Source organism: Schistocerca piceifrons, chromosome 4 (assembly GCF_021461385.2).
Source record: "Schistocerca piceifrons isolate TAMUIC-IGC-003096 chromosome 4, iqSchPice1.1, whole genome shotgun sequence".
Lineage (NCBI taxonomy): Eukaryota > Metazoa > Arthropoda > Insecta > Orthoptera > Acrididae > Schistocerca > Schistocerca piceifrons.
In genome coordinates, this window is record NC_060141.1 from 558,241,560 (window position 1) to 558,262,016 (window position 20,457).

General features: G+C 40.5%; 1 protein-coding gene across 3 annotated transcripts in view; it reads left to right on the forward strand.

The window, feature by feature from the left end:
• The window catches only part of LOC124796455 (adhesion G protein-coupled receptor A3), a 197,044-nt gene that overhangs the window by 149,271 nt on the left and 27,316 nt on the right, over positions 1-20,457 (forward strand). For all 3 annotated transcript variants that reach the window (XM_047260676.1, XM_047260677.1, XM_047260678.1), the window contains 3 exons: positions 624-813; positions 4,333-4,573; positions 11,173-11,361. In XM_047260676.1, the coding sequence (XP_047116632.1) occupies positions 624-813; positions 4,333-4,573; positions 11,173-11,361 (620 nt within the window). The remainder of the gene's footprint in view (positions 1-623; positions 814-4,332; positions 4,574-11,172; positions 11,362-20,457) is intronic.

The window sequence follows — 20,457 nt, forward strand, 5'->3', positions numbered from 1 at the left end:
TGTGTGTGTGTATGTGTATGTGTATTGTTGACAAAGGTCAATGGCTGAAAGCTTTAATTGTGAAAGTCTTTCTGTTGTGCCTATCTGTGTCTCAGCATCTGCGCTCTATATTGAGTAGCAACTTTCCTTCTCATAATATTGTTGCATTCTGTCCTGGATTTTCCATTGTCTGATTTCAATGGTTATTGTTATACAAAGTCTAATTGTAAGATTTATCATTTATTTTAATAAGTAGTATTATTATATTTTATGCATAACATAATTGTGAAGCAGGCCTGATTAGACATCATAGATATATATTATCCTAAACTTATGTAAAAGTAAGTGCTTAAGAAGTATGAAAATGGAGGACCTACAAGAAATACCTTATACCGTAACATATTCAATAGAGCAGAGTTCCAAATCTGCAGAACTTGTTAACCATTTGTTTGATTTCTTTCTCCCTTTTCGGTGTACAGCAAAATACTGCCATAGTCAAGGTTTATTAGTGTTCCTTAATTTATGTTACATACTTTGTTTGCAACTGAAGGGTTAAATATTAGCTTGTTGCTTCTAAAATGTGTCCTTGGATAAAATAAATAAAAAATTTATTAACATATTTATATTTTTTAATGATTTTTCAGGTGATCGAAGCTTCTGTTCAGGTTCCCAGTACACTCTTTTACCAGCTGGAAAAACAAGGACACTCAGTTACATCATCCAGGCAGCTACTTGTGTCAGTCTTCGAAAATAACTGGCTTTTCCCTAGCATACCATTCAATTCGTCTCGCCCAGAAAGAGATATTACATCATGTGTCATTGGTGCCAAATTAGGTAACTCTTTTGTCCTTAATTCAGTTACACCACCATTAGCAATAACACAAATAAATATGTTAAATAATGCAATATTTGCCATTAGACATATTATTAATGTTTTACAGTCTTCTAGTAAGAGTGGGTTGAAGTCATATATACCACAATTCAAATTTTCCCATCAAGGTTGTAATTTTAATTTTATCATGACCTCTCGTTTGTTGCATCATGTATACGGAATTAGTTTCAGCTTATATTGGCATTTTCATATTGTAGCTATTTAAGTTACAACATAGGCCTATCATCCTATAGAATGACTGTAACGATCAGGTGTTCCTGAAAACAGAACACAACAGCATAACCAAATACAGTAAGGTGCCACAGACATTATGAAGGCAGTATGGAAAGGCTATAAATCAAAACTGACCTTGAAACTATACTAACGTGGTTTGAACCGCATCTTCTTGGTCTTCTAGTTAGCACATAAGTTTGTTGACTCAGAACTGAAAACTTTTTGGGTGGTGTACCATATTATACAAATAATGAACGCAGCACTATTTCTTAGTTACAGTGGGTCACACATTTATCAGCTTTAAATTGGCCTGTTGTATGATGACCAGTTCACTAAAACTTTTATTCATATATCTACAGAACCAGGCTAGACCACCCAATTGGTGATAGTGTTTAGTGGCAACACATCATGAATCTCCTCATCTCATAAATTGAAGTTTACAGAGATACTTTCAGTTGAACACACTTCGTTATTAAATTCACCATAAACATTTAGTGTGACATGATCTGTGCTCACAAAAACCAAACAAGTTCACACAGATATATCACTAATACATGTTATTAACAGAAGAAATGATGCGACAATGTTAACTGTTACAATTATGATGTTGGATGGACTTCTAAACATTTCATTGCATAATACAGACTGAATGAGCATTAATTCACATAGAAACTCTTAACTGAGTACTTTTTAGGCAGCAACCTGACTACATGATTGTGGACTTCTAGATGCAGATGTTAGTGAACTTTCACGTAGGTGTTGCTCGTTTGCTCTCTGACCTCAGACACAATGCGTTGAGGTAACTCATTTTGTTGCTGGTGTCAGACTGGAAGTTGTTGGGAAGGGAAGGTTATGATAATTTAGAATTCTAAAAAGTACATGTTCTTTATATAAAATTTCTAGGCTGAGATTTACTAGAGTGGATGTGCTATAGTAAATGGTTAATTAACAAGTAAAAAAAAATACAAAACTATTTTGTATACCTACACCATGAATTGCCTATTTATGAGTACAATTGCCATATTTAGGGACTTACTTGATTAATGAAGGATGTCATTTGGTGCTGAAGATTTAGGGCAACGAAAGTGTAGTGTCAAACTTGGGGATTAAATAGGTGCAATGGCATAAAAAACAACATCAGTTATAGGCATATCACAACTTCAGTACCAATTACCTTTTTAGTTAATTAGTCTCTGAAAAATTAAAACATGTTACAGTAAAGTTTCTTTCTAATGGTGTATGTATATATTTTCAAAACTATGGATTAGCTGAGTTGAAATTTACTGTTACATGCTGTAGCAACAGTTGCAGTTGTTTACATTAACCTAGTTTTCAGCAAATCTGAATACTTTACTATAGTCATCGTATTGAGAATTAACACCTGAATAATTAGGTTGCACAACATATGATATTATCTGAAAAACATGTTTACAGCTTTGGGCACACATCACATATATATGATGTGGATAACTGGATTTAGTATATATATGAAACCCATTGTTTACAGATAGCCATGTCAAGATATAAAATTTCCAACTGCTACACGTATTCTCAATTAAATATAGTTTAGACTGACTAGAGATATGGTTTCATTGACATTTGTTATGAAGAAACTGCAGGAACTAGTGTTCCGTTGCCATATCTTCCATGGATCTACTATGTAACTCACTTCAAGGTAGTCAATCCAAATGTAAGTAGGCAGAAGTGTAAGTTTTCAGAAGTTCAACAAATCCTTTATCGACTGCTATTTTGGGTCTTTGTTTCTTCTGCCTTATTCCTTCTGTAATTGGTGGTTGTTAGTACTTTCATTTCTGTTACATATTATGTTGGTTTTATGTAACTTACATCAACATAAATTCCTAGCTGCTTCTTTTTGATGTGCAACTATCCCCTTTTCCATCCATTATAATGCATTTCTTTTATAACATTACCTGATTCATGTGAACCAGAGATATTTTAAGTGAATTACCTCAGAGTCCAAAAAGTTGAATCAATTAAAAGCCACTTTAAAACATGTGATGTTACTTCCTTTCAGTTACTCATTGGATGATCAATGTATTTCATTTGTTGAGAATGAAGACTTGCACAAAAGTGAAATCCATAAAGTTTGTTAAGTACAGAGCCAGTTCTACCTACAGGATTTTCCCATACGCTGCTAGTACGAAAGGAATGTCGTAGAGTCCAGGCAGTGGTTGTTGAAATTATATGTAGCTACTGCAATGTGGCACACTTCAAAAGTTGGACTTAACAGTAACTCTGTGCCATGACTCTGAAGCAAGGAAACTTCCAGAGTCCATATGACTAGTGTTCGACAACTAATGATAGTTGACAGAGAGAGATCTGTTGAAGAAAATTTCTTCTACCCAGTAGAAATAAAGCACTGATAGTATAGAAAGAATTTCTGCTGTTGCTGCACTTCATTGATCGTAATCATTGTGTGTGTGTGTGTGTGTGTGTGTGTGTGTGTGTGTGTGTGTGAGAGAGAGAGAGAGAGAGAGAGAGAGAGAGAGAGAGAGAGAGAGAGAGAGAGAGAGATTACATTAAACTTAGATATTTTAATTGTGATGTCAGAAAAAGAAGGAACCAGATTTTTAAATATTGCCAATGAAATAAAAGTCTTGCTTTGGAGTTAACTCTGTGTAGTAGAGATCATGAGAAATTCTGAAACGATCTAAAATTGTTTATTTACTAAGTTTGTGTGCATACACATACACAAAGTTCAGTTCATAAGCAGCAATTTTTAACTAGGCTCTTACGTTCATTTACGTTTCCTGGTATGTTGTTATTGACAAAACAGTCTCATTGTATCACGTAGCTAAAGATTATTTCCACTGAAGCATTGTTCTTAAGATTGTAACATAAATTATTAAATGTTGTTGTTTATGCTTTCTCCTGTCAAAATTATTTTGTTTTTTGCGGTTGCACAGTTGCAATTTTGAGTGTTTCTTATCTTCAGGCAGAAATCTCAAATGTAAATATGCACATGGGCATCAATACAGCTGCTAGTCCAAATATCCAGCAAGTACAAACAGTTTCCAAGTCATAGAATTCACAAATAACCACAAAAACCAGATAAAAACCATGACAGAATCATATTTTCTCATGTTCTTGTGATCCTACTTCACAGATGGATAACAAATGTGATGATGGACAGTATGTATAGCTGAGAAGTGCAGTAGACATATATAGACTCCAGATAGATTATTTTAAATGTTATTCTAATCAAATGTATTTTTATATTCTCACAGCGGGAATAGAGGTGGCAAATTTAACGGAACCTGTTTATGTAATGCTACGTGCACCCTTGACTGGAGATTCTCCCAAGCCAGCATGGTGGAACCCTCACATGAATGAAGGAGCTGGTGGCTGGTCTACAAAGGGCTGCCAGCTATCACACCTTCTGCACGGCCTCCTTGTCTTCCAGTGTGATCGTCTCGGGTACTTTGGACTGTTGCAGAAGACTGACAATGCATATGATAGTGTGGACAGGTACAAACATAAGTATATTACTCTCAAGGCATTGAATGGTCAATCAGCACATAAACAAGATTGAAATCAATGCTAGACAGTGTGTGTGATACTACATGCACCTTTGTCTGGAGGTTCTCCCAAACCAGTAAAAATTTCAGTCTAATTTGTGTGACTGTTGACTGCTCAATGCTTTACCTCTGCGGTGAGTGATTACCTTTAATACTTCAATTATTTGTTCCAATCAGGACTTTAAAACTATATACAAATAAACTAACATTGATTGCATCAAACAGTGGAAAATCAAGGATAGAATAATGACAGTATATGAAAAGGATAGATTGCTACTTGCCATTTAGTGGACATATTGAGCTGCAGTCAGGCACAACAAAAAAACTGCTACATAAGTTTTTGGTCAAAAGTCCTGAAACAGACAACACCACACACACACTCACACCAACACTACTCATACTAATGTCGACTGTCTCTGGCTGCCAAGCTTGGCAGGAAATGAAATTAGGAAAAGCCCGTGGTTTCAGTGGCATTCATACTGAATTCCTCATATATTTCAGTAATTACACAAGAAAGTGGCTTGGCAGGTGTCTCACCGATATCTTGCAGACAACAATGTTTTCCATCAACTGTAGAGAGCGAAGGTGGTCTCCATTTTAAAACCAGGAAAAAAAAATCCCCTCAAAACTGTAGACCAGTTGTTCTGCTCAGCATGCTTTACGAACTTTTGGAAGGATTACTATATAACAAGATCAAACCTCAGACTCTTCAACATATCCTAACTGAACAGGTAGGATTTCGCTATCATCAGAGCTGCTTGGCTCAAGTTCTCTCATTAACTAAGTTCGTAGAAATGAGCTACCAAAAATGATTTAAAACTTCAGCTGTCTTTGTCATCATTATAGCAGCATATGACATTTTGGAGACAGGGCATGATACTAAAACTCATGAAAGTGATCCCCTGAAAAACTACCATCATCATCGTCAGTGCCAAGTTTTCTAATAGTTGTTGCCAGGTGATCATGGGTGACAGATGGAGTGCTCAGATTAACCTGAAAAATGGCCTTCCAAAGAGATCTGTTATGTTCCCTCTTTTTGTTAGCTGTTGTATGGCTGATACGCCCGAAACCAACCCATGGAAGTTTGGATATTCTGACACATTGGCCCAGGCAATAAGCTGTAATGATATAGAGGCCACTGAGGGTGTCTTGACCAAGGATCTGAAAGTTACTGGGAATAACTTTCGCAATTGGAGATTTCAACCTCTTGCCACAAAGACAGAAATCTTTACATTCAACCTCAACATCAAATGGGTCAACAAAGAACTCAGTATTTACTTTGAGAACAAACTACTGACCCACAGTTAACATCCATAATACTCAAGTGTCACCACAACTAGATCACTGAGCATCAAGAATCACTTTTCGGACACAGGTGCCAACCTTAGAACTATAGCTTGCAGCAGCTTGCCAGGAGTTGATGGGAATCTTCAGGTGCCCCACTGTGGACTTCAACTTTAGGTCTGGTCTATCTGGTAGCAGAGTATTGTGCACTGGTTTGGCTTAACAATATTCACACTAGTCTCATTGATATTTAACTAAATCAAACTGTGGACCATGTAACAAGCATAGTAGGCAACACCATCCTTTTCGGTAGCCCCACTAAACTTTATAACTCCTCCTCAACTGCACCAAGAGAAATCACTAATTAGAGAACTCAGAAAGGTCGAGAACAACTCTCTTTCACAAATCCATCAAATTGGCTACAACAATAAGAGACCCAGGGTGTGCTCTAACCATTCACCCTTTAAGAGTGCAACAATTTTGCATGAAAACAGATTCAACCTAGTTGATTGCTGGAAAGAGGAGTGGACTAATCAGGCCTTTCGTATCATGCCTTGCCTCACCACCAGACCATCCAGATTCAACAAGCCTAGCAAAACCTAGTCTACCCTAAATTGAATACAAACAATATGTGGCAGATGTGCTGAGTCTTTATACAGACTGGAGAAAAATAGCTTCTCCAATTATGATTGTGGACCTGTAGGCAAGCTATGAAGCATATATTTGAAGATTGCCAATTGACAGCCTTCACTGGTGACCAGTCCAAAGTGTTGCATGCTTCTGAAAAGGTGACAGAGTATATCAACAATATGGATATTCAGAACTGCCTCCATTCTGTTTTGTGCTCAGCTCCTTCAAGTGTCGTCAATCTACAGGGCTGCCAAGTCGTTCACCAGGTCATCCGTCCAGAGCTACATTGGTTGTCCTATGGGGCATTTAGCATCTGCTTTCCCTTCAGGTGTCATTTTCACCTGTCTTTCTTCTTGCATATGAGCTACATGGCCCACCCACTGGATTCTTTTGCTTTCCAGCTTCTGTAGGATTTTTGTTGGTTGCATCAGGACATAGATTTCCTTGTTCTTCTTCCTCCCATATCTTCCTCATTGCTGTTCTTTAAAATATTAACAGTTCATTCTTTTCTCATTTAGTCATGCTCAAGGTTTCTGAACTATACATGATGCTGGGCGTATCACTGTGTTATATTTTCTCATCTTAGTGTTCACTGGTATTGATTTTGAGCTGAGTGTTTCCCTGAGGGACTACATGCATTTTATTCCCACTGCTGTTTTTTCCTTGATGTCCATTTCTCTTCTGTAGCTACAGGTAAACCAAAATCCCCAGTATTTGACCTGGTGAACTCTCCTGAACTCAGATAGAATCATGTAATTTAAGTAAGGAAAAGACAGAGAAATTGTGCCTCAATTAATAGTGAATAATTGAGCCAGCTTTGGAAAAATATGGGCCTGGCAAAATAATTAAATATGATAGTGATCTCCCTAGTATAAGAAAAATATCAGGAATCTTGAAACTTCCTGGCATATTAAAACTGTGTGCCAGACCGAGACTCAAACTCTGAAGCTGTGAGTCGTGCTGGTGTAGCTCAGACGGTAGAGCACTTGCCCACAAAATGCAAAAGTCCCGAGTTCAAATCTCGGCCCGGCACACAGTTTTAATCTGGCAGGAAGTTTCATATCAGCGAACTCTCCACTGCAGAGTGAAAATCTCATTATCAGGAATCTTCTGAAGAAACGGTACCAACTGCACAGTAGATATGAAGAAATGTATAAAACAGCAGTTTGTTAATTAAAACATGTTTGCTGACAAGAGGAGTGATGCAGTAAGCCTCCTGTAACTACCATAGGAAAGTTATTAAAAGTCTTTTTAAGATAAACACCGTGTTGTAAATTATACCCATTACATAACAAAAAGTGAGATACAATGAAACAAATAAAAAATTCTTCAACACTTTCTTAAGTCAAAGTCTTTTACACATTTTACTCTTTAAAATGGTAGGCACTGATGTCTGTCATGGTATTTATCAGAAAATTACAGAGTGCTTTTTTTTTATAAACCAAATGTGACATCATAATAATGTCAAAAAAACAAAGATAGATGTTTTACGAAGTTTCTTGATGAATGTACCTAAGTGCATGCTCACATTGTGAATGAATATTAAAGACGAGGTTATCAACAATAACAACATTCAAAATAACAAGCTCATTTTTTACATTAAACACGTTTTTGGTCATAGACTTGGATCATGGTCAAGTGTAACACGTTACAAATCCTTATCCAGACATTATGATTTACATTTTCTCTGGTTTGAAAAGGTCGATGCCAGTTTCCTGTCATCTACTGCTCCAATGAGAGGTTATTTTTTAAATCTTTATTTGAATGGATCTATACACTTAGGCAATCTGTGACACACAGCAATTGTTGCATCTTATATCTATTTTACATATTTATTACTTTGCAGCTGATATGCTACAGGTTATATCACAAGCATGCCTTAAAATTTGTTAAATGAATATGAACATTTTTCTATCAGAGAAGATTCTGATTTTGCACCAAAATAATTCCCCTTTAGAATTTGATAGTTTGTTAAATGAAATTGAATCCTTGATGTATAGGCTACAATCTGTTATTTTTATTTTTTGTCTTTGCCTAAAGTAGTTATATTTAATCTGTGTTGTGATTATGCACATCATTCCACTTGATAATGTCATTTGGTCGACCCATAAAAATTTAAGTAATTTAAATTTGTATACATAATATATTGTTAAGTATTTTTGGTGTACAAACATTTCACTGCGTGATTCTGTAAGGCCTATCACTTGCATAAGTCTTATACCCCTTTTCTGTAACAGCAATACATTTTTTAGGTGAACCTCAACTGCACAGCCACTTAATTCAATCTCGTAGAAAATAAAAGGATAAATCATTCCGTAGTACACATTTTTAATATTTTGCTAGGAACTATCTTTATGAATTGGCTAAGAAGATATAAGGTGCTACTGACTTTTCAAAATAGAAAATTATCACAGATTTTTATTAGTGTACACACCCAGTAATTTACAAGTGCCAGTTGTGTTCCTGAGAAGTTACATTCGTTATTTACATGGATGTGGTGAGAAGTGCGTATTTTAAATACCAGTAACTGAGGTTCGGTGATATTCATCTTGAGGTTCTGATCATAGATGTATTTAGTTAATTCTGTTACATCACTAGTAATGAAAGATACTAGCTCCTTATACTCTCTTCCAAAGAAGAAGACTGAAGTGTCATCAGCTTAGCTTATTATATGGTAGTTCATGGGTTGTGCAATGTCATTAATGTATATGAGAGAGAGAAAGGGACCAAGGATTGTTCCCTAAGGTACACCTTGTATTACTGTATCATTGGTGCATTGAAAGTTTACAGTCTTATCATCTAGTTTATATGTCAGTTCAGTGCATTACTTATGATTCAACAGATATATGGGTAGAAGATGCTTGGATGGATACTTGATACAACATTACTACAGTTTTTTTAGAAGTTTCATATGATTTACTGAGTTGAAAGCTTATGCAAGGCCTAAAAATGTACCGGCAGTCTGCATCCTCTGGTCCAACAGACAATACTGGTCATGGGAGAACTGTGTGATTGCTGTAGTTGTGCTACTTAGCTCTTTTCTAAAGCCATTCTGAGAACCCCTAAGCAGTTTTTATTTTGTGAAGACTACACTAAACTCGGACAGGATAATACTTCTGGTTATCTCAATACTCATGGCAGTTAATTATATCAGTCTATTGTTGGTAACACCTTCCTTACTTTTCTTTTCAAACACTGGTTTTGCATTTTGTGAAGAAGGCCTGAAGCTGGGACTTTTGAATGTCTTGCTAAAGTTTGGAACAGCTGGTGGCAGTGGTAATGTGTGGGTGAGGTGTGCTTCCTTGTGCGAATGTGTGTGTATTTTCTTTGCTAAAGAAGGCTTTGGCGAAAAGCTATAATTTATAATGGTCTTTTCGTTGTACTTGTTTGCAACTCAATGGGTCATCTTTAAGGTGAGTAGTCATCTGTCCTTTTCCTAATATTGTTACTAAAGGTGAGAATAAATGATATTGGCCTGTAGTTGGAGACATCTTGTGTGCTTCCCTTCTTAAGCACTTGTTTCAAAACACTCATCTTCAAAATATTTGGACAAATGTTGTCTCTGATGCTGCGATTAGTCAGATAGATGATAGGTCTTGAGATTGTTTTTAAGAAAGCTTTAATAATTGCACAGGACGTGCCATTCCATCTAGATGAATATTTGTTCTTTCCTCCATAAAGTCAAACCTGCTACATTCAGTGAGGTGACATGGGGCCTTGACATGTGCATCTATGATATAAGTTGGTTGTTCAATAATACAAATGAAATAATTATTAAAAATTGTGTATATTTGTTGTTTTCACAATGTTGCTAGTATGTCTAATGTTGAAGGATTCTATTCATCTTCTTGAGACTTTTACAATGTTTGTCAATTAACTCTCAATGTGACTCACTTGTATTGTCAGACTGCTTTATTGGTCCGCTGAGCTGCATGTTCGTGAGTTGTGTGTGTGTGTGTGTGTGTGTGTGTGTGTGTGTGGTGTATTGTTGACGAAGGCCAATGGCCGAAAGCTTTAATTGTGAAAGGTTTTTTGTTGTGCGTATCTGCAACTCAGCGTCTCCGCTATATGGTGAGTAGCAACTTTCCTTCTCATGGTATTGAAGCTTGTATAAAGTAGATGCTCCCTGGTTTCAAATGATCATGCTGATTAGTGTATAGTAGAATGCACTCTGTTTAAAACTTACATGAATTCAAGAGTCACCTAAATCACTTAAGCTGTTCCACATATATACTGAACATGCCACTACTAATTTTAGGAACTGATAATTATGGCGGTACACAGGTACTCATAGATGTTGCCAAGAATTTATCCGTGCCTTCAGCTATTCCACTGGATTGTGCTTAAGTGATAATTTTGTGAACCATAGTCATTCAGTCTGTACATTTGTCTCCTGCCTTCTTTGTGAAGTTGTATGCTACAATAAAACTGGAAGCTTAATTTTAAAATAATGATAAATCTTCTTGTGAGGAGAATCAGAGAACTTGGTGCTAACTCCTTTCTGATTAAAGGACAAATACTTGCATGTATGGAAGTGTAAAGGTTATTGTTTTTCCTGTCCATCATGTATAAATGAAATAAGGACGAAGTCGAATTATCTTAGTACACCTTTGTAATATCTTTCTCTTCTTCCAGACTTCCAGGAGCCAAATTTCGATATTCACATCCCACAATATATTTTGGAAGCTTTGTGAATGTAATCTGCTTAACGACAACAATTGTGACTTATATCGTTTGCCATGAGTCAATCCAGATGTCAAAAAAATCCAAGCATTCCCTTGTAAATACATGGATAGCTATGGCTGTTCTTTGCTTTCTGTTCAGGTACGTATCTGAATTACTCCTTCATTAGTATAATACAAAAAACTCATGTTTTCTCTCAGTACTGTTCTGTATACTTTCACTTAATAAGACTGTATTAAAACTCATTGATTTAAGCTAGTACACCTTGAAAAGTGATACTTTGTACTTGATAAATGTTTCTCGCACCATGATCAGCTAATTCTGCAGATTGTCAATAAGTGTGACATAGTGTAAAGTATATTATTTTAAATCGGGAATGTAATTTCTCACGAGTTGAGAGAGAAACAACATTAGTGTACATATTTCTTGTTGTTGCCAAACAACAATGCAATCTGCCATGGTAAATCACAGTCAGATACAGGAGGCTAATTGAATGTCCAGATGGAATGTACTGCAGTAGCCACCAGAAAGATCGCGGGAGGCGCACATCGGCATGGCGCGTCACGGACGGTAGTTGCCGCAAGTAGAGTCCCGTCCACCAGAGGGCACACGAGAATTCGGATGCGACCTCTGCCGGCGTAACAACAACAACAACAGCAACAACTCAGGCAGCACGGGCTGTGCCCAGTCAGTTAACATCGGGCATGCCTAGGACACAGTCCCGGTCTACGCTAAATGAAGTGCGACGTAAACGTGAACAGTGTCACTACACAATTGGCGATGAGTAGGGTCGTTCTTTCGCGTGTTGCGTCGTTGTTCAGGTTTTGCAGCTTCTCCACAGCATGGAGGATTTAGTGCGGATTTTGGTTGAGCAGCAGACGGAGCTCATGGCCACCATGAAACAAGTGCTTCCGGCGTTGCTCTCCACGCCGTCTGCTCCAGCACCGTTCCCTCCTCCCTTTTCCCCATATGACGAGACGGCGGAGGATTGGGACGCATATGAACATCGCCTTCGGCAACATTTCCAGGTGTTTCATGTTACCGATGCGGAGGTATGTCGTGCTCTCTTCTTGTCTTGGATATCTCTCTCGCTGTATCAAGTTTTGCGGCAGCTAGCACCGTTGCAGGAACCCTCGTCCTTGTCTTTTGACGCATTGTGTTCATTGCTGTCTTCATATTATTGCCACAGCATGCATGTTGTGGCGGCTAGGGTCGAGTTCTATCAATGCAAGAAACACCCCCATCAGTCTTACCGGGCGTGGGCCGCTACCCTGCATGGTCTTAGTCGCAAGTGTCATTTTGTCACGGAGCAGTAGCGAGAGTCGTATGCCCACATTATGGTACGCGACGTCATTGTTCGTTCAGCCCCTGATAGGGAGGTCCAGCAACGGGCCCTGCAGTTAGAAGACCCTTCCCTTGAGGAAGTCCTGTCCATTACTCAATCGTATGAGGTCTCTCACACCGCAGGTCAACAGCTTCAAGCGTGGTGCTATGTCGCGGCGGTTCAGGGCGGCGCGGCCGCGTCCACTGTGTCCGGGGTGGACGACGTGCGAGCGGTACAATCCGGCCGTTACGGCCGCTCCCACACGGTGCGTAAACAGAATTCCGGCCGCCGTCCTCTGCGTCGTGCTATATACATCATGATCGCTCAGAGTGCCCCGAGCGTTGGGCCGTTTGTCGCAAATGTAATAAAAAATGTCACATTGCTAAAGTTTGCCGCTCAGCCTCAAAAGACTCGAAGGAAGCAGGTACAGAGGACATGGACGTTGACATTCAGGAAGTTTCATCGGGCCAGGCTCCCAACGCATCGGCACGCAAACACTTTATCGAGATGTCGGTTCGGTCGCGCCGGTTACAACTGCAAGTAGATACGGGCGCGGCAGTTTCGTTGTTGAATGCACAAACTTATTCCGACCTTGGATCGCCCCCATTGGCGCCAGTTTACCGGTGTCTACGCGGTTATGGTAAACAGTTCATTCCACTACTGGGTCAATTCACTACTGACGCGACTTACAAATCAGTCACTCGGCCTATTACTTTTATTGTTGCTGTGATGCGAGCTCCGCTAACCTTTTTGGCCTGGATGCCTTTCAAGCTTTTGGTTTTTCTATCGCTGACACCATACAGTTGGTCTCCGAAGACGTTCCCTATCAATCATTGGAATCTTTGATCTCAGACTTTCCAGATATCTTTGAGGAGGGCCTGGGGCGTGTTTCAGATTTTGAAGCTCACTTAACGTTGAAGACGTCGGCTTGCCCGCGTTCTCTATGCGCGAGGCAGATCCCCTTGGCTCTCCGCCCTCAGGTAAAGGAAGAGCTAGACTGGCTGACAGCCCTAGGGGTCGTTCTTCCCATTTCTTCTAGTGAGTGGGCTTCGCCCCTCGTTATTGTAAGGAAGCCCTCGGGAAAATTACGTCTTTGTGGCGATTTCAAGGCCACCATTAATTCTCAATTGGTGGTGTACACCTATCCTTTGCTTCGTGCTGATGAATTGTTCTCCGCCGTGGCGGGAGGCCAATATTTTTCGAAAATCGATCTTTCGGAGGCTTATCATCAGATACCACTTGATGAGGACTCCAAACGGCTGGCGGTCGTCAACAACCCGTTTGGCCTTTACCAATACCAGCGGTTGGCCTTCAGAATATCCAGTGCCCCGGCGATATTCCAGTGTTATTTTGAGCACGACACGTCGACAATCCCACATTGTATTAATTACCTGGATGACATAATTGTCACAGGCCGCAGCACGAAGGAACACTTGCACAACCTTCGCACCCTCTTTCTTAAATTCAGGTCTGTGGGCTTGCGTTGCAACCTGCATAAGTCAAACTTCTTCCAACCGTCCATTGAGTATGTGGGCTACACCATCTCTCGGCACGGCGTCCAGCCACTAGGAAGTTTGGTCCAAGGTATCGTCGACCTTCCTCGGCCCACTTCGCTGAAAGAGTTACAAGCTTTTTTAGGCAAGATAGCGTATTACCACCGGTTCATTCCCAGGGCTTCCACCATAGCCTGCCCCCCTGTACTGCCGTCTGCACAAGGATGTTCCTTTTGATTGGTCACCTGCATGCGAGCGAGCGTTCACCTCGTTGAAGGGCCTCCTCACGTCGGCGCCTTGTTTGGCTATCTTTGACCCCCATAAGCCATTGGTCCTGGCTACAGATGCTTCGCAGTATGGGGTGGGGGTGGTCCTGGCCCATCGCAACGCAGATGGTTCCGAGCAACCACTGGTGTTTGCCTCTAAAACTCTTAGTCCCGCGCAGGCCCATTACTCCCAAGTGGAAAAAGAGGCTTTGGCCATTGTCTACACTGTTACCAAGTTTCACCCTTTCTTGTATGGCACGAAGTTTCAGTTAATCACTGACCATAAGCCGTTAATATCGTTATTTGGCCCTGCCTCTCAGATTCCGGATAGGGCGACCCACAGACTACAGCGCTGGGCCTAGTTCCTCTCTAAGTACCATTATGACATTCATTTTCGCCCTACCGGACAGCATGCCAACGCCGATGCTCTTTCCCGTCTTCCGGTGGGCCCGGATCCTACGTTCGATCGAGAGGAGATTATGTGTTTTCATTTGGATGTAGCATCCCGCCAAGCGGTTGATGGCTTCCCGATCACTAGTTCTCAAGTCGCCAGGGAAACGGCAGCTGACCCGGTTCTCCGGCAAGTAGTTCGCCTCATTCAGCAGGGGTGGTCATCCCGCCCTCAAGACGTAATTATTTTATTCTACGAGACCGCCTCTCGGTCTTGGAAGGAGTTCTCCTTCTGGCTAACGATGATACAGCTCCTCGCGTGGTTGTTCCTACAAGTTCACGAAGGGAGGTCCTCACGTTCTTACATGCGGGGCACTGGGGTGTTTCCCGTACTAAAACCTTGGCTCGCAGACATGTGTACTGGCCCGGTATTGACAGAGAAATTGAGCACTTGGTGGCCGCCTGTTCCCAGTGTGCGAGCCAACAGGCGTTTCCCAGGGCAGAGTTCTCTTCATGGCCGCTGGCAACCCAAGCATGGGAACGTGTTCACATCGATTTTGCGGGCCCGTTTCTCAATGGCTTGTGGCTCATTGTCATTGATGCTTATTCCCGATTCCCATATGAGGTTCACTGCTCCTCAACCACTTCAGACGTTGCAATCCAGGCACTAGCAAAAATCTTTTCTGTGGAAAGTCTGCCAATCACCCTGGTCTCGGACAATGGACCGCAGTTTATTTCGCAGACCTTCCAGGATTTTTGTAGGCGCTTCGGTATTTGGCACGTTTGCTCTCCCCCCTTCCATCCACAATCGAATGGGAAAGTCGAGTGCATGGTGCGCACATTTAAGACGCAGATGAAAAAGTATGTGCACGAATTTCCTGCGGAGGAGGCATTGACATTTTTCCTGACGGCATACCGGACCACACCAATGGAGGAACGCAGCCCCGCAGAGCTCCTCCATGGGCGCCAACCTAGGACTCTGCTGCACCTCCTCCGGCCTGGTCCTCGCCAGTCTTCGCAAAACGGAATACCTGGCTTTCCAGTGGGTATGTCGGTCTGGGCACGTGGGTTTGGTCGCAATCCACGTTGGATACCGGCGGTGGTCCTGCACCGAAATGGCCGCCGGCTCTATACTTTGCAGGCGGGGGACCGGGTGGTACGTCGTCACCAAAATCAGCTATGTCCACGTTTGGACACCCACCCTCCGACCTCTCGGACACCGGCTTCCCCATTGGCGGCACCCCTGTTGGTTTCTCAGGGACCATTACTGCCTCTCCCCGCTGTGACTCTGCCGCACTGCGATGGTTCTCAGCCTTTGCAGCCTCCAGTAGCTCCAGCACCGGCATCGCCATCATTCGAGATGCCCCAGCGAGAGCCGGCCCCCCTCGCAGGCCCGGTTTCTCAGGAGGCTGGTTCACCTGTGCTCGTCCCTTCCCCATCATCCCCGCCACCGGGTCTTGCCCCTCCCGAGGTGGAACAGGATCCGGAGTTCGACAGTTTGTCGCCCGTTCTGTCCCAGGCTCCGGTGGTGGGACGACGGGGGTCTCTTCGTGTGGGTCACTTCCAGCCGTATTCGAAGGTTCCGGCTCGAGGGTTGGCAGATCCCCTCGACTCCGGCCTTCCAATGGATGTGGAGGTCATCGCTACTGCCCGACGCTCCACCTTCCGACGCAATGGATCACAGTGGCTTCACCCCCCGAAGGAGGAGTGCAGTAGCCACCAGAAAGATTGCGGGAGGCGCACATCGGCACGGCCCGTCATGGATGGTAGTTGCCGCAAGTAGAGTCCTGTCCACCAGAGGGCACGCGAGAATTCGGACGCGACCTCTCCCGGCGTAACAACAACAACAACAACTCAGGCAGCACGGGCCGTGCCCAGTCAGTTAACATCGGGCATGCCTAGGACACAGTCCCGGTCTACGCTAAGTGAAGTGCAACGTAAACATGGACAGTGTTACTACATGTACTGTCTGCTAGCATAAACAGCAAATATGTATGCAGTGAGGTAAGAATGTGAAGAGCTGTAATCAAGATAGCAAATTAATCTCTATGAATAGATTTATCCTAACTTGTCAGAAAAAGCAGACCTCTTCACAAAAGTTAATTGGTGAAACGTAAACTGTTGATTGTCTGATAGCACATCCAAGAAGTAATCCTTGTCATACATTTTAAAGCCCTAATGCTACACAAAAGCATCTATGTAAAAGTTTTACATGCCATTATACACAACCCACGTATTGGCAAGAGTTGTATTGAATAAGCAAGTCATTGAAAGAAGTATTGCGTACTGCATGCACATGCAAATAAAGAAGATATGAGAAATTACGTAGTCTTAATAATCTGTGAAAATACTAAACCTGGCATAGTGTATGTGAGTGAGGGTATTATCAAGCCATTTCAAAACACCAGTAAAAGAGCCTTGACCATAGTTCACACCTAAGTGTCACAGCTACATGTAAGAGAAAAAGACAGTTGTGATGCGAGTTCATAATTTGAACATTGGCATGTTTAGAGCATAGTTTGAAGTAAGTGGTGTGTGACTAACTTCAGCAGAGGCAGGAAGAGACTAGTCAGATAGGCTGTTCATTTCTACCACAGAAAAAATTACTCATCACAATCATGTGACATTGAAAACAGTGGATTGTAAATAAAATTATACTGGTGAAATAAAAAACAAAATACTGTGTACATGGTGGGCCATAAGTCAGTTGTCAAAAAATGCGTTTTGTGCAATAATATTAAGCAAATGAAAATAAAAGTTTATTGTCAACACAAAAATACATGTAGAGTTCAGTGAGCTTACAAAAGATGCTCAGAGTGGTTTCCATGCTGTTCTAAGCAAACATTGGATCTTTTAAACACCGATTTACAAATTTTGTCACATATCTTCCACAACTTTAGTTTTTCAAATTCTGATTGGATTTGTCCCTTAAACTCGTCATCATCATGAATCTTGGTGGAACAAACCCCATTTTTTAGTGTACCCCAAATTGAAAAAATCCATGGGTGTGATACACGGAGAGCGTGGTCTGCCTATCCATTCATCAAAGTTTTCATTTAAAAAGTCTCTCACATTAGCTCCATAATGTGGGTGTGCTCCATCTTGTTGCCATCCAACTTTTTCTTAACCAGTTGCATGTGTTCAAGAAGTGGACAATTTTCCAGTTGTAACAACACTTATTTGAGGGGTGGTAACTTACAGAATTGCCAGTATGTTAAAAAAAATAATGCCCAGTGAACCCACTGCTGAAAATCCCTGCCCAAACACTCAAACCAGGAAGTTTAATTCTGTCTCCAATGGCACATGAAGATTCATAGAATCCCAGTATACACAGTCAGGTCTGTCCACCATGCTACTTGCCTTAAAAGTTACTTTGTCACTCCAAAAATTGCTTTTGTAAAACAGATTATGTTTGGAATTGACCTCTGTTTCAGAATATATGTATTTGTAATTTGCATTTTGGAGACATGATTTAAAGGCCTAAATCGATTCATCATTTATGGATCTGAACACCTTCCATTGGGGCTCAGTTTTATTCTGCCAGAAGTTAATATTATTAATTGTAGCTTTGTGACCGCCATGACCAGAAAGACCATTTAATATTTTCTTAATAATGATTCCCCTTGGTCTATAAATATGTTGTCAATTAGCGTGCTTGAATTTGAAGTTACTCTGGTTGGAAAATTGACCACTGTGCCTATGTTGTAAGTGTAAATCAAATTTTCCAGGCGTCTCTTCTCACTACTCTGTGTTAGGAAGTTGATACTGAAGTCTCCAAGAACTACAGTATTTCTTCTGCATTTAAATAGGTGCAGTAAAAGTAAGTTGAGTTGCTTCAAAAAGAGGTCAAGATTCCCTAATTGCTGCAATTAAGAGGATCTAATTACTTACAGAAAATTCAATGGCACATGCTTCTAAATGTTGGTCTAAACAAAAATCATGTACATCGGTTGCTTCATACTTGACATAGTTCTTAGCAACAATAGCAACACCTCCTCCATTTCTTTGTTTTCTGCAGTATGCTAATTCAGTAAGGGAATCAGAGCACAAGGATTTCAGCAGTTGGGCCAAAAAACAGCACCAGGGAAAATGAACAAAGACTAGATTAAATGTTTCATTTTCTTTGTATTTTAAAACAGAAGAAAAGTAAAACCAAATAATTACAGAACTTGATTTTTTTACCTCACTTAGTATGTAATCATAATAGAAAGAATTACAGAAGAAATGCTGAGAACTACTGTTTAATCAGTGTTGTGTGAAGAGCATTGAACCCAAGAAAGCACAAAATAGCTGTCCATTAAATCCTAGAGTGGTCAAGTGGCTGAACTGGCGGAGAAATTAAATGCCTTGTTTGTATTTGTGCGTGAAAAGAAGGCATGTTATGCTGTAGCACAACAGTGTATTGAAAGTCTTGTAGCAAAAAAATGTAGCAGCATACTGAAACAACACATTTAAAATATTGTATTGGCATTGCTGAAGTAAAAACCAAGGAATGTGGATACTGAAAATGATTTCAAACAGTGGAATTAATGAAGATTCTCCCCAAGTAGTGGAAGCATTGAGTCGCAAATAGACTTTGGTCCACATCAATGAGAAAATGTAACTGTGTATGTGTCTTTGTATTCTGAAAAAGAATGAAAGTCCATGAACTGAACTACCATCTTCCAGTTCCTACTTATGTGCTTTTCTGTTGCTTAACAGCACCACTGTGTGGTGAGTGATTACCTTGATTCATCCCTGTGTTGAAAATGGTTCAAATGCTTCACCTTTCTAAAGGATGGAAGATAATATAGACATGGTGTAGAAGTAATGTGTCAGAAGGTGAATGAATGAACATTGAATACTTTTTGAGCTAAAAATGAGACACATTAATTATGATGTTCCTCCAACCAGTATCCAAACACTAGATGCCTTCCACCATTGTAAATGGAATATAGTGGCCAAGTGCCATCTACATAGTAAGTGGCATGTTTACCAGGAAGACCCTGGGGTCATAGCTCAGTATAAAAAGGTACAACACTTACAAATGAAACAATTTAGTTGTTAAGTAGCATGGTGCTGCAATCTTTGAGCTATTAGACCTTCATTTTGGAGGAGCTGGAGTCTAACTTCTCTGTTGTTTCCATAAACATTTCCAGTGAATTCAATCACTTTTCTTCAGGTAACAGGCAATGTTTTGCAGATGATGCAGTTATATATAATGGAGTACTATCTGAAGGAAGCTGCATACATATTCAATCAGATCTTGATAAGATTTCAAAGTGGTACAAAGATTGGGAGCTTATAAATGTCCAGAAATCCAAAATTGTTCACTTCAAAAAAAAGTATCCTATGACTATAATATCAATGAGTGAACTGAAGGAACTGAACTGGAAAACTTTTGAAGATAGACATAAACTATCCCGCAAAAGTGTATTAACAAAGTTTCAGGAACAGGCTTTAAATGATGATTCTAGGAATATACTACTATCTTCTATGTATCACTCACATAGGGATCATGAGGATGAAATTAGAATAATTACTGCACACACGGAGGCATTCAAACAATCATTCTTCCCATGTATTATATCTGAATGGAACAGAAAGAAACCCTAATAGCTGGTACAGTGGGTTGTACCATCTGCCATGCACCTCACAGTGGTTTGCGGAGTATAGATGTAGATATAGTGACCTCACATTCATTTTCCATCCATGTCGTTTTCCATATAAGTTAGTGTTCAGTCTCTACTGGTATCAGCAGGACATTAAATTCTAACCTGCCTGC